Genomic DNA, 14828 nt, shown 5'->3' with positions numbered 1-14828 from the left:
CTCTCTCTCTCTCTTTTTTTTTAAACAGATGCTAATTTTTTGCCTTCTTTTCTTTTTAAATTATTTTTGGCTGCATTGAGTCTTCATTGCTGTGCACGGGCTTTCTCTAGTTGCAGCGAGCGGGGGCTACTCCTCGTTGTGGTGCGCAGGCTTCTCACTGCGGTGGTTTCTCTTGTTGCGGAGCACAGGCTCTAGGCGCGCAGGCTTCAGTAGTTGTGGCACGTGGGCTCAGTAGTTGTGGCTTGCGGGCTCTAGAGCCCAGGCTCAGTAGTTGTGGCGCACGGGCTTAGTTGCTCCGCGGCATGTGGGATCTTCCCGGACCAGGGCTCGAACCCACGTCCCCTGCATTGGCAGGTGGATTCTTAACCACTGCGCCACCAGGGAAGTCCCAGGCTCTCTCTTAATCTATGTCCGCATGCTGCTGCAGAGTTCTGGAAAGCTTTGTCCTGTTTTGACTTGTCATGGGGAGAGGGGAGGAGCGGAGATGGGGCGGTAATGTGAGTCGTTTTTATGCTATACATTTTGCCACTTTCAATCCAGTCCCTCAGAAAAGCTTTACATTTTCATCACAGACAACTAAGGGTAAGTTGCTTCCAGAGCCTCATTGAGATCTGAGTCTTTTTTGACTTGCATTGGATTTTCAGCTTAAACTAACTGCCTCTAATCTACATCAATTCCAATTTGATGAAATGAAGTGAGGATGATAAAATCCACCTGCAAGGGCTTTTGTTTCTAAATGGAACTGAAGCTCTGGAATGGAGAACACAGTCAAGGAAGAGCTTCTGACTCTAAGTTTAGAGAAGCAATTCCAGTTAAAAATTTTGACTCAAGACTCAAAATCAACTGAGAATCAATGTGGAGGTCTGGGAAGAAAGGACTGTGCTGTACCTAAATATTAGCCAAAGTCTTGCTACGCTGGCACCATATTTCAAATATGTTGTTTGGTAGTTTTGTGACAATCGATTTGTTTCAACACCAAACATGACAAAAAGCAGGTTTATTTTCAGTTTCAGAAAGGTGGAGAAGGGGCATTACCGCCACCTGGTGGCCAATTTTCCAAACTGTTCGTTCAGGTCTTGTAGGGATGAAATTTGCGATGTTGAAGGCCGGCAGTAAACCGCAAACATTCCAAAGCCTCAACATTTGGCTACTGACCTGCATATTATACATTTCTATATTCAATTACAATCCCAATCATAAACCAAAACAATTTGGTTTAGTCTGGTCAGATAAAATTTCCTTTTTTTTTTTTTTTTCAAATCGTATATTCCCAAAGAAGAGAAATCGTTACAGTGATTCCTTTTGTGGTCATTCTACATTTCCTTCTGCCATGTTATTTTTTTCCCGGAGGAAGAAGGGTGTGCACATTTATTCTGGCTTCCTTAGTGGCATCGGGACAGAATAACTGGACCTTGGGGTCTGGGGCAGGTATGTGCATTGACGTTTCCCTGGAAAGGATTTGTTCTTCAGTTCCCCTTCCTCTGGACATCACTTCCACAAACCCAGTCCCAGATGCTGTCGTGTCACCCAGACCATTGTGATGGACTTGTAATTTGTCATCCTGGTTCCCCCCTACCCATCGCCCCCACCCCAGCCCCCAGCCCATTTTCTATGTGGCAGCCAGAGTGACCACAGCCTCCACTCTGGTCCTGTCATCCATCGGGCCTGAAGGCTTCAATGGCTCTCTGTTACTCCCAAGATGATGACCAAACTTCTTAACATTGACAACAGTCTCTAGCAGTGTCCCAGGTGCTGTTTTTGCCTCATAAACAAACCCCAAACTTAGTGGCTTAAAATAACTTTTTTTTTTTTTTTTTTTGCGGTACGCGGGCCTCTCACTGTTGTGGCCTCTCCCATTGCGGAGCACAGGCTCCGGACGCGCAGGCTCAGCGGCCATGGCTCACGGGCCCAGCCACTCCACGGCATGTGGGATCTTCCCGGACTGGGGCACGAACCCGTGTCCCCTGCATCGGCAGGCGGACTCTCAACCACTGTGCCACCAGGGAAGCCCAAAATAACTTATTTTGCCCACAGTTTTGTGGGTCCAGATCTGGATAGGACTCAGTTTGGCTATTCGTCTGCTCCACGTGGCTTCAGCTGGGGCATTTGCAATCCAGGATCTGCTCCAAAGATGGTTTCTTCACTCACGGGTCTGCCATCTCAGTGCTCCCTGGCCTGTCTCTTTCTTTCTCCCTCTCTCCATGTGGCATCTTGTCCTCCAGGGTCTCATGGCCTGGGCTTCCCACAGCCTGGTAATCTCAGGGTGGTTGCACTTCTTATGTGGTGGCTGGTGTCCAAGAGGCAGGAAGTAGAAGCCGCCTGGCTGGCTCCCAGAGCTGGCCCAGCATTGCTTTCATTGTATTCTATTGGTCAAAGCAATCATAGATCTCCCCAGAGGCAAGGAGGTGGAGAGAGAGACTCCACCTCCAGGCAGGGGAGAGAGGCAAGTGGCCTGGGAGGTACTAGGAGGTCTAGCCTCGTCCCGCAGGCCCCAAACCAGACTGTCCAGAGCCACCTGCCTCTTGCAAATGTCCTTTCCTGTGCACTTAACCTGGTGAGTTCTACCCATTCTGCAGATCCCAGCTAAATCAGGATTTCTAGAGGGTAGTCTCACCTGACCCTATGTGGACTCTAAGAGACCATGATCCATTGTTTTGTCCCCCCACTGCTTATTTTGAAAATTTTCAACCTGCAGAAGTGTTGCAAGAATAACATTACTTAGATTCACCGACTATGAACATTTTTGTCACATTTGCTTTTATCTTTCTCTTTGTATGTGTGTGTGTGTGTATAAATATTTTATGAGCCATTTGTGTGTCAGCTGCAGACATCAAGGCACTTTGCCTCCAAGGACGTCGGCAGTATCTCCTAAGAACAAGACTGTCCTCCCACGTAAGCCCAATACGATGAATACGATGATCACTTTCAGGTGATTTAACACTGTTATCCATAGTCAGAGTTCACCAAGGTCCAAATAATATCCTCTAAATCCAGGATCCACTGTGGGTCATGCATTGCATTTCATTGTCCTGTGGGATCCCCTCTTACACCCAAATCCTTTTCCTTCAGAGGACTTTCCCCATGTGCATTAAGCTCCTTGGTCAGGCACAAGCCCTTCCCCCAGGCACTCTCATGCCTTTCTCTTTATCATCCCTCAGCTTAAGTGCTTCCTCTTCCAGGAAGCTCTTCTTGACCAGCCTGTCTCACATAACCTCACTGCCCCCATCATGCCCCACCATATCTCCCTCCTTATTTTCATATGGACAACATCACATTGCTCTCTGAAAATCTCATGTGTGTACTTTCCATTTGTCTCCTGTGTCCCCCACTAGGTCAGCTCCAAGAGGGCAGGGACAGTGATAAGTCTTGTTCTCCATGTTAGCACCTGGCACGGTGTCTGGAATCTGGTAGATCCCTTGATGAATGAACACATGAATATTTCACTGTGAAATTTTAACCAATGGGTGAAAATAGAGTTTTGGGTTGCTGGGGCTGATGTCTTTACCAAACTTTTACCATGTCGTAAACCTCTTAACACAGCTGCTAAGAATTTCTCCTGTGTCTTGGGCTACAACCCAGCCTACCTAAGCTTGGCCTCTATTTCGCTCAGACGAATAACCCCTGCCCACAAATTTACCAAATTGCATTTATACAGCGCCTATGTGGCCTGAAACAGGGCCCTCAGTCCTACTACTTAAACTACCCCAAATAGCTCTGCTTGCTGCACATGGGTCCCAGTCTGTGAGCTAGACATGGGTGAGTATCCCCAGGCTAAGGGATAATTTTTTTTCATGGAGAGAGAAGTGGTAGATAAGCACAATTAGCTCAAAAGGAACTGACCTCAAGCTGTGGAGGTGATGGGGGCAATTTGTGGGTAGTTCACACTCCCCATGATCCTTACCACCATGTGTGGTTTCCATGGTGGCAGAGTTTGCCACGGCCAGAATTGGCTGTTTGCTATCATTACAGAACCAGCTGTGCTGCATCTGTATCCTTCACAGGCACTCTGGACATCCATCCCACAGATTACTCAGATCTTTAGGAACCCCCCAAAACTCAATACTCTCTTTAATGTGAATAGTTAAAACTCTGTATGGCAAAAATCAAATATGATCTGCCTTTTGTATTATCTTGGCCCAAATTCCATCCGAACCTGTCCAACTGCATTTACTATATTCCCCTACAGCCAAAATCCAGGGAAACATAATTGGGTTAGAAATCGTTTTAAATAAATCTTGAGTGTAGATAGATTTTCTTCATACATCAGACGTCATTTCCCTCTATCAAAGTAAGGAAAAGAAACTTCAGGTGTCTTTGCCCCTGTGGTCAGTCATAGCATCTACAGATATGTTTTCTGATACCATCTTCATTGATCCAACTTACTGCAATCTTTAAGGTGTTTTATTTCACTGGCATTGACAAACAGCTGTCCATCTTGTTACTGAACTGAACTCGGGTTCACTTGCCAGACGCACAGAAAAGCCAATCTGTGGACACCAGGTTGTGGTGCATTGCACAGTGCCAGGCAAGAAGAACAGGCAGCTTATGCTCAAAAGACCCGAGCTCTTCGATGGGTTTTAGTGAAGGATTTTTAAAGGCAACGTTAGGGGTGAGGGTTGCAGGGTACATGATCAGCTCATGGATGTTCTTCTGATTGGTCGGTGGTGAGGTAACAGGGAGGTGTTTGGGCAATCTTAACCATCAGTCTTCTGACTCCAACCAATCTGGGGTCTACGTGCTTGTGGTCAGCAATTTCTATCCAGTGAGGCCCTGGTTTCTGTAAAACAACTCAAGGATATGTGTCCGATTGTTATCTATATCCCTTGAGGAGGAACTGAGGTCCTGTGACTCTGTTTTACGGCTGACCTATTGTTTAAGCTATCATTAATTTTCTTGCTGGACTGCTTTTCCTTTGTTTCTGCATTCCCTCACTTCTCTAATTAGTAACTGCTTGAGTCTGCTCTTTGGATCCTGGGGAAGGCCGAGGAGACTGAATCCTTTCTCCTACAAACAAGAAACAGGGGGCACTGAGGGATCTACCACTAGGAAGGCCCTGCAGGGTCCTGCTCGCTTTCAATCTCACAAAACCCTGGCCCTAGTTTTAAAATGATAAGAAATTTTCCTTTCAAAGAAATTTGAGAAAAACATCCTGGTATATGGATGATTAATTCATTGTCTATGTATAAGAGTTGTTGCTTGTTGACCAGTGATGGTCTGAGTTTTAACTAATGTTTGTTCTTTTCCACCATCTAAATAGCTAATCTGTTAAGCTCTCCCACCACCCATCGTAATTGCTGTGGTCTCTGTCGTCTCAGACTTTGCTTGTGTATTTGGAGGATTAGATCCCAGTGGGTGCGACTCTTTAACCCAACACAGTTCTACCACCCACAGTTCACATTGTAGAGGAAGAAAACTTCCTCTTCCCTTCTAGGGGCTATGAATGGAGCCTGTGAATTAAACTGACAAAAGACAGATTAATAGGAGAAAGGGAATACAAATTTTAATATTTTTACATGCACAGAGATTTCAGAGAAAACACGTGAAACCCCAAAGAAGTGGTTAGACCTGGAGGGCTTTAACAAAGGGCGATTAAATTATGGGGAAGTGACAAAGGAAAGGGATTTGGGGCTCCTAGAGGTGGTAAATTGTGGGAAGGTGACTAGGAAATATATAGCAGATAAAGGTTTGCTTAACAGGGTTTGTTATGCAGATTCATCTCAGGTCTTCCAGGTACTGGAGAGGGAAACCCCTTTACAGAAGGAAATTTATGTCACCTTTACAAGTGGAAATTTATGCCTTGATTTTAGGCAGAAAGGGGGAGGCAAGTGAACTCTTCCTGTGTCTTTGGTTTTCTCAAATGCATTCAGCTCAACATAATCCTTATGCCAAAGTGGCATATTTTGTGGTGGCACGTTTTGATCCCTTTCAACACAGATAAAAAAAATCAAGTAGCCACATCCTCCCCCTGAGAAAATCTCAGGAGGCTGAAAGGTAGGAACTGACTGAATTAGATTTGTCTGCACTGTAGGACTCCTGATTTTTAAAATTCAATGATTTAATTCTATCCTCTGGATTTGTGGTAATAGGTAATGTAAGTCTATCTCTGAGCATTTGCCACTTCAGCTGTGTCAAAGGAAAATAAGATGGAGTGAGTATTGCTAAGAGAGCTCTCTGGAAAGGAGCCAGGAGGCTGTCGAGGAAGTGGGATTCACGCACGTCTCATTCCGGGTGGAATCTGACCTTTGACCACTTAGTATCTTAACACGGGCATCCAGAACATCTGCACAATGTTCCAGAAGTTCAAGATACCTATTAGACCCTTACCCTAAATAACTCGTTTCAGCCGATCCCTTAAAGACAAATATTTCCTTTTTGCATCAGTCATAATTCTCGCCAGACCATAACCTTGTGGCTTTTGCCTTTATAAGCCCCTGATTCCCTCTTCCCCAGAATACTCTTTTGGTTTTACCTGAATCTGTGACTCCCGAATTGCAATTCTTAGGACCCCAAATAAGGCTCTTTGTTTTCTGAAGCCTTGATACTGATTATTCTTCAACAGCTGCCATCTACCAGTTAAAGATAAAGCCACCATCTGATGTCACGATGTCGGGCACATCTCACTGACAGAAGACATTGTGAAATGATTGACAGAGGCTTTGCATCTTCCATGTTGGGGGCATAAAACCACCCCCCCAGGCCAACATGAGTGTCTAGGAACACACAGGAGGCCCCACCTCCGCAGCATATGGGGTAAGGGCCAGGTGTCCACGTTTTGAACAAATCGTGGTCCCAGGGAAGAGTGCTTGTGTTAGTTTCCCTAGGGCTGTTGTAACAAATTACCACAAACTTGGTGGCTCAGAACAACAGACGTGTATTTTCTCATAGCTCTACAGACGTCTGAAATCCAGGTGTTGGCTGGGCTGTGCTCCCTCCAGAGGCTCTTCCAGCTTCTGGTGGCTCCGGTGTTCCTTGGCTTGTGGCTGCATCACTCCAATCTCTGCCTCTATCTCCATATTGGAAACGTGTTCACATTATGATTTTTAGAAGAATTTTCTTCTATCTCCATGGCCACCTCTGAGTGACATGCCATCTCCTGCTGACCCTTTGGCCCAGTAAATTAGCAGTTACCTCGGAAACAAGGTATTTCTAATTTACCCATCCCCAGCAAAGGTTTTACGTTTTTGCTTTCTACCATTTACTAATAAAGGACTTGCTTTGTCCTAGGTATTCTATGTTACATCGTTAACTCCTTACAATGACCCTGAATCAGGGCTCTTGAGCTCAGGCAGCAGAACCAGTTAAACAAGGAAAGAGAGGGAGAAAGAGGCAGAAGGAAGGAGTCAGCACTGCCTTCATTCTACACATTGAGAAAAAGGAGGCTCAGAGAGATGCTGACCTCACGGTAAGTGTTGGAACTGGCTTTCAGACTCAGGGTCTGTCTGTGAATTCCTTATCCCACGAGAACAACGTAGGAGACATTCAGTGTCCAGGACAGGTGGACAAGCTACTGCCCTGATACTCAATTCCTGGGGTGAGGATGCGCCTCCTCTGTCTGGGGGCCCTGTGGTCTTGGTGAGGAAGCCATCAAAACTATAGAACTTGGAACTGATTACAGGGGCTAGGCTTGGCCCAGTGTGGGAGAGCTGGTGGAGAAGCCTATGCAAAGTGTTCCCTCTGGGTCTAGTGTTGAGTCTGGAGTCGCCAGAGGTCAGCCAGGTGGCCGTCAGGAAGGAAGGAAGGAAGGAAGCGGACAAGTACGAACTGGAAGCACGTCTGTGTGTGACCACCTCCAGCCTCGAAGCCACAGGAAACACGGCCTATAGGAAAGGCACAGAGCAGCACGCAGAGGTGCCCTTCACTTGGCCAGGCACTTGGCAGGAGCTGTGGGTCTATGAGCCAGCAGAGCATAGAAGCCTCCACGCTCTGATGCCCCGTGTCTATCTTCAGAACATAAAACACAGAACTGATGTTTTGCTTCTGCTCCAAACTGCATGCAGTGTCTCGTGACCAACGCTAAACTTGAACCAGCCAGGGAAGGACATCCTTGGAAAGGTAGTTCCAGCTTAGCGACATGGACATCATCCAAAGCCACTACACCTACCCTGAGTGTCAAGAGTAGCGGAGTATACCTCTCACTGACCAAAAATGCCAGAGGTTTACTTTCTTGTTCGCCTTGCAGCTTTGACACATGCCCTAGGATAAGCCAATCTGATATGTGTCTGGGCTTTGATTCTGGAACCACAAGGCAGCAAGGACAGTGGGAAAGGCTTTCTGTTCCGCCCATTGTCCCCACGAGGCCGCACAGCCTGTGTATACAGCCGGAACCCAGGACCAGGGCGCCACATGTGAATGGGCTGGGTCTCTGTGACTCGGGCAAGCCAACTAAGCTCCCTGGACCTGTTTCCACTCTTTAAAATGGGCAGAAAATATCTTAACATATCATTATGGGGTATAAATTGCATAAACTGTCTCAGGTTTGAAACCTCATGGGAATTTGTTGCAAAGTATCTTTTTTTCCCCTTTCCTGTTTTCCAAGCCAGAGTCTCTCAGCTCCCTGCTGATTCCAGGAACCGCCCCACAGCCTTTTCTCAATATATTCAATTTTAGCTCATCAATCAGGAGTTTGGTTCTGTTGCTTCAAGGAGGCATAAAGGTTTCCCACCAAAAGCGCATGAAACGTTTCCTGGGTGGAGGTGGGGTGTTTACCTTGAACTATGTAACTGTACAGTCCTGGGTCTTGTTCTCAGGCCGGTTCTCTTCTGGTGTCCCTGATAGGTAACAGTTGAGGATCTTGCTCCTGCCCCTCCAAAAGGCAAGAAACATTAATGCTTTCTGGGCCACCAGCTGTAAGATGCTTGCTTGCTATCAGCGTTCCTCCTCATTCTACTATTGTGAAGAGCTCTTTTGCTTAAGACTTGTATACCTATCAACATTCCAGAAGATCTGCTGGTTGGGATGCAGTTTTGCTCTGCTGATGCACACCAAAGTCTTGGCTTTGGGCTTCGCTTAGTGAGTGAATGGCTAGTTGATGCCAACCCAAGGGTGCAGTTGTCCTCAAGTGAAGCCCTTGTCCTGTGCTGCAGGACACCCTCCACTGCTCCGAGCCTGAAATAGGACCTCACAGAGGGCAGCTCATCTCTTCAAATTCAGGTCAGAATTTGGCTCTTTCAGTCATAATGTTTTAAAAGGTAGACACAGGAGACTGAAAAATAACATCTTTATTTATGACTGAAGATGTGACAGCATTCACAAAATGCCAAGGAAAGCCATTCCTGTTCAATTTTTTAAATCTCAGAGCCTCTGAGGCCTGAACTTTCACTATATACCAGAAAAGAATGCCTCTCTTGAACAGACTTTCACACTAACTGTTATTTTTCTGTTTTCTCAGTGTCCTAGTATTACTCATCCACGGTTTGTCGCATTAGGGACTGACTTACACTTACCCAGTCTGCTCACCCGTCAAGTTTCTTGGGCTACTTGTAGGAGCCACAGCTCACATCAGTGTTCCCTCAGACAGAGGTAAGCAGGACATCTATGGGAGCCCCTTAGTGTTATGTTGTAAGTAATGACGGTAGCCAGGAAATAAGCAAAGGGTCTCATTAGGGAATCAGCAAATTAAAGCCTTAAATCTAAGGCAGACAACTCCATTTTCCTCCACTGAAATAGCAGGTTGGGTAATTTTTTATTTTACAAGAGATACTGTATTTTTTGTGTACACAGCATACGTTTAAGTAGTTTTATTACATATGTAAGTATACAAACCGATTTCGGGAAAACCTAGACTATTTCCCTAAATGATTGACATGGCCTAAAACAAAAGGGGGGAGTAGGGAGGGGCACAAATTAATAGCCCTTAGAATTTGAACAGAACGGGAAAACATATTTTCATAAAATCTTGGTGTAGATGCACCCCAAGGATGATCTGGCCTCAGTAAAGAGCTGAATTTTCCTGTACCTATACTGACCACAAGCAGGTCACCAAAAGCTGATATTCAAGAGAGGAAATAGTGGTTGCTTGCATCCTAGGGCTTCTGATAGAAGCAGCAGCTCCATAGTTACCGAATGTATTGTAACTAACACAGCTTAGCGACATGGGTCCATGATGGTGTATGTCTTAGAACATATCCATTGGAAGTATTTATTGAATGCAAATCAGAAATTCATGAAACTAGAGGCCACTTACAACATAGGGAAAAGGACTGTCCCTGTATAAAGGGTTCACAATCTGAACTGGCCCTTTAAGACATTGAATAGGGTTAGAGAACCATTGTAAACAAACAACTGAAGTATGAAAAAAAAATGTAGTACAATATATAATTATCAAATACTTTTCTTACTTTTAGGTAAGATTTTCAGAAAACCCAGGAATAGATTTTATATCACAAAATGGTCCATATCGCCCAAAAATGTCTTTTGACTGGACAGTAAAATAATATTTGTTGGAAGTTAAAAAATGAGATAAAGTACAGGCCATTGGGAGTGGTAAAGCTTTAATTTCTCCAACTTTCTTCCAGCTCATCTTATTATTAGGGATGTCATGGCACAGGAAGATGTGGTAGCTTTCCACGGGGGCACACTTGGGATTGATTTTGGTTATGTTCCAAGTCAGGGCAATGCCCTTGGGTCTCAGCACCCGTTTTACTTTGAGCTCAGGCTTCTGGGGAGGAAGTGTGTCTCGGATTTTGTCTACCAGTTCGGGTAGTAGTGGTGGTAGTTCTGGGAGAGGTGGCAGGTGCTCAAAGGATTCAAGAACCTAAAACACATTTATAAAAAGTTTAGCAAGCTGAATTGGTGGGTTCTGATTTTTTTTAAGTGGTCAACTGCAGTTCTACAATATATATTTCCCATTCTTCAATCCATTTATCAAAATCATAAGAACAAAAGGATGCTTCAAGGATACGTGAGGCTGGATCCAGTTTCTTTCAAGCATAAGCTTCTTTAAGAGTTAAGATCTCTACACTCTGGAATATCACTAATCCAGAATGGGTTAGGGCCCAGACATTCTGGAGAAATATTCCATCTCATTTCCAAACCTGTGTTCCCAAACATGAAACGTGTGAGTGTAGGAGAACACCCATTTCCATCCACCTTCATCAACAATGGTTATTATTCTTAAAAATCTTTTCCAATTTGTTGGACTAAAAAATGTAGTTGTTCTAATTCTGTAGCTTCTGGAAAATTCAATTAAATTATTTTAATTGAGTAAATAAGTAGACTCACAATAGCACATTTGAAAAAGCATATTAAAGTGCTTTCTAAGATGAAATGTAACCCAAATGTTTCTTTATGAGTAAAATGGATACTTCCACTCAATTTGGAACGAATATCCCTTACAGAACATTTCATATCAGTACCTGGGCTGCATTTTGTGCCTCTGGGGTTGTCTCTTTTGAGATTGAAATAGCTTTCGTAGGTGACTCAAGCATGGATACTGGACTTTCTGTGAACAACAGAAGGTTTAAAAGTAAAATGTATCTACAATAATCAGTCCCATAGCCTTTAAAGCAAACAGTAGTTTACATCTTGGGTAGTAATTAAATGTGAACTAAAATTATAAAACTGTGAAATAAGAAGATAACTTTTGATATGCAAAGGTATCAAATATAGAGAATTTTTCTTTAATGTGACAAAAATTCCTCAAGGTAAACACTGATGTCATGATGCAACTGGGAACTAGGAAAAATTACCCATGGTAGAGGGATTCCTGCTTAGCAGTCTTAGAGGCAGATTTTGCTCTGTTAGGTCAACAAGGATGTTTGCAAACACAGAACTGTTTACAATCCTATAAGAATGTGTGATACAAACAAGGCCTGGGAATTCAAACTAAAACTCATGCAGGCTGGGGTTGGAGGTATCCCATGGTAGCCTAGAGGGAATTAGACATCAATTGTGGACTGCTGAAAGGGAGGGGGAGGGAGGAGAGACAGAAGAGAGAATGGAAGAAAGAGAGATGGTTAGAAGAAGAAAAGGAGGAAAATAGAGAAAATGTGGGTGTGAGGGAGAGAAAGAAGGTTTAGTAGGCACAAGAATGGTTTGAGGACAACTGGGGAAAGTATCATGGGGATAGTAAGAAAAGTGCCTCCATGTTGGAAAGTAATAGGACCAGACAGCTAAAAATTTCAGAAGTTTGAACATATCTAATAAGCAGCAAAAATCATTTTTAATCCACTGTGTGTGCAGTGATATAACTGTTTAACGTACTTTAAGAATCTCCCCCAATAAAATTTTTTACTTGTATTTTTCTTTTAACTGACAAGGATAATTGAGATTCTACACTGTTTCAAAGATAACTTATTAATCGCTTTATTTACTGGTGTTAAAATACGTTTTTGTAAAGGTAATGATTTTACGCTTTTAATTGTAAGAGAATCGATGCATGAGAGATTGGTTCAAAATGGCAGAGTAAAAGGATGTGTGCTCACTCCCTCTTGCGAGAGCAGCAGAACCACAACTAACTGCTGAACACTCATTGACAGGAAGACACTGGAACTCACCAAAAAAGATACCCCCACATCCAAAGACAAAGGAGAAGCCGCAGTGAGGCGGTAGGAGGGGCGCAATCACAATAAAATCAAATCTCATAACCGCTAGGTGGTGACTCACAAACTGGAGAACAATTATACCATAGGAGACCATCCACTGGAGTGAAGGGTCTGAGCCCCATGTCCAGCTTCCCAACCTGGGGGTCTGGCAATGGGGGGAGGAATTCCTTGAGAATCACACTTTGAAGGCTAGTGGGATTTGACTGCAGAATTCGACAGGACTGGGGGAAACAGAGACTCCCCTCTTGGAGGGCACACACAAAGTAGTGTGCACATCAGGACCCAGAGGAAGGAGCAGTGACCCCACAGGAGACTGAACCAGACCTACCTGCTAGTGTTGGAGGGTCTCCTGCAGAGGCGGGGGGTGGCTGTGGCTCACCGTGGAGACAAGGACACTGGCAGCAGAAGTTCTGGGAAATACTCCTTGGCATGAGCCCTCCCAGAGTCCACCATCAGCCCCACCAAAGAGCCGGGTAGGTTCCAGTGCTGGGTCGCCTCAGGCCAAACAACCAACAGTGAGGGAGCCCAGCCCCACCCATCAGCAGACAAGCAGATTAAAGTTTTACTGAGCTCTGCCCAACAGAGCAACACTCAGCTCTACCCACCACCAGTCCCTTCCATCAGGAAGCTTGCACAAGCCTCTTAGATAGCCTCATCCACCAGAGGGCAGACAGCAGAAGCAAGAAGAATTACAATTCTGCAGCCTGTGGAACGAAAACCATATTCACAGAAAGACAGACAAAACGAAAAGGCAGACGACTATGTACCAGATGAAGAAACAAGATAAAACCCCAGAAAAAGAACTAAATGAAGTGGAAATAGGCAACCTTCCAGAAAAAGAATTCAGAATAATGATAATGAAGATGATCCAGGACCTCGGAAAAAGAATGGAGGCAAAGATCGAGAAGATGCAAGAAATGTTTAATAAAGACCTAGAAGAATTAAAGAACAAACAAACAGAGATGAACAATACAATAACTGAAATGAAAAATGAACTAGAAAGAATCAATAGCAGAATAACTGAGGCAGAACAGATAAGTAACCTGGGAGACAAATGGTGGCATTCACCGCCATGGAACAAAATAAAGAAAAGAGAATGAAAAGAAATGAAGACAGCTTAAGAGACCTCTGGGACAACATTAAATGCACCAACATTCTCATTATAGGGGTCCCAGAAGGAGAAGATAGAAAGGACCCGAGAAACTGTTTGAAGAGATTACAGTCAAAAACTTCCCTAACGTAGGAAAGGAAATAGCCAGCCAAGTCCAGGAAGCACAGAGTCCCAGGCAGGATAGACCCAAGGAGAAACATGCTGAGACACACAGTAATCAAACTGACAAAAACTAAAGACAAAGAAAACTTACTGAAAGCAACAAGGGAAAAATGACAAGTAACATACAAGGGAACTCCCATAAGGATAACAGCTGATTTCTCAGCAGAAACTCTACAAGCCAGAAGGGAGTGGCATGATATATTTAAAGCGATGAAAGGGAAGAACCTACAACCAAGATTACTCTACCCGGCAAGGATCTCTTTAGGTTTGATGGAGAAATCAAAAGCTTTACAGACAAGCAAAAGCTAAGAGAATTCAGCACCACCAAACCAGCTCTACAACAAATGCTAAAGGAACTTCTCTAAGTGGGAAACACAAAAGAAGAAAATGACCTACAGAAACAAACCCATAACAATTAAGAAAATGATAATAGGAACATACATATCAATAATTACCTTAAACGTGAATGGATTAAATGCTCCAACCAAAAGACACAGGCTCACTGAATGGATACAAAAACAAGACCCATATATATGCTGTCTACAAGAGACTCACTTCAGACCCAGGGACACATACAGACTGAAAGTGAGGGGATAGAAAAAGATATTCCATGTAAATGGAAATCAAAAGAAAGCTGGAGTAGCAATACTCATATCAGATAAAACAGAATTTAAAATAAAGAATGTTACAAGAGACAAGGAAGGACACTACATAACAATCAAGGGATCAATCCAGGAAGAAGATATAACAATTTTAAATATATATGCACCCAATATAGGAGCACCTCAATACATAAGGCAACTGTTAACACCTATAAAAGAGGAAATCGACAGTTACACAATAACAGTGGGGGACTTCAACACCTCACTTACACCAATGGACAAATAATGGAGACAGAAAATTAATAAGGAAACACAAGCTTTAAATGACACGTTAGACCAGATAGATTTACTATATATTTATAGGACATTCCATCCAAAAACAGCAGATTACACTTTCTTCTCAAGTGCACA

At 43.9% G+C, this 14828-nt stretch overlaps 1 protein-coding gene across 12 annotated transcripts in view; it reads right to left on the bottom strand.

Annotated features, from left to right (window-relative positions):
- Positions 1–9200: 9200 nt before the first annotated feature.
- ATF7IP2 (activating transcription factor 7 interacting protein 2) overlaps positions 9201–14828 on the bottom strand; it is a 73274-nt gene continuing 67646 nt past the window's right edge. For 5 of the 12 annotated variants that reach the window (XM_033428819.2, XM_033428820.2, XM_049699101.1 and 2 more), the window contains 2 exons: positions 11355–11440; positions 9201–10753 (listed from right to left, as the gene is read on the bottom strand). In XM_033428819.2, coding sequence (XP_033284710.1) covers positions 10340–10753; positions 11355–11440 — 500 coding nt within the window. In that variant the 3' untranslated portion in view covers positions 9201–10339. Of the gene's footprint in view, positions 10754–11354; positions 12953–14828 lie in introns of those variants that run through there. The other 7 variants (XR_007472059.1, XM_033428821.2, XR_007472058.1 and 4 more) reach the window with 6 other exon arrangements.

Source organism: Orcinus orca, chromosome 16, assembly GCF_937001465.1.
Source record: "Orcinus orca chromosome 16, mOrcOrc1.1, whole genome shotgun sequence".
In the NCBI taxonomy this organism is placed as follows: Eukaryota; Metazoa; Chordata; class Mammalia; order Artiodactyla; family Delphinidae; genus Orcinus; species Orcinus orca.
Note: the sequence above shows the minus strand (reverse complement) of the source record. Positions and strands in the feature narration are given on the sequence as shown.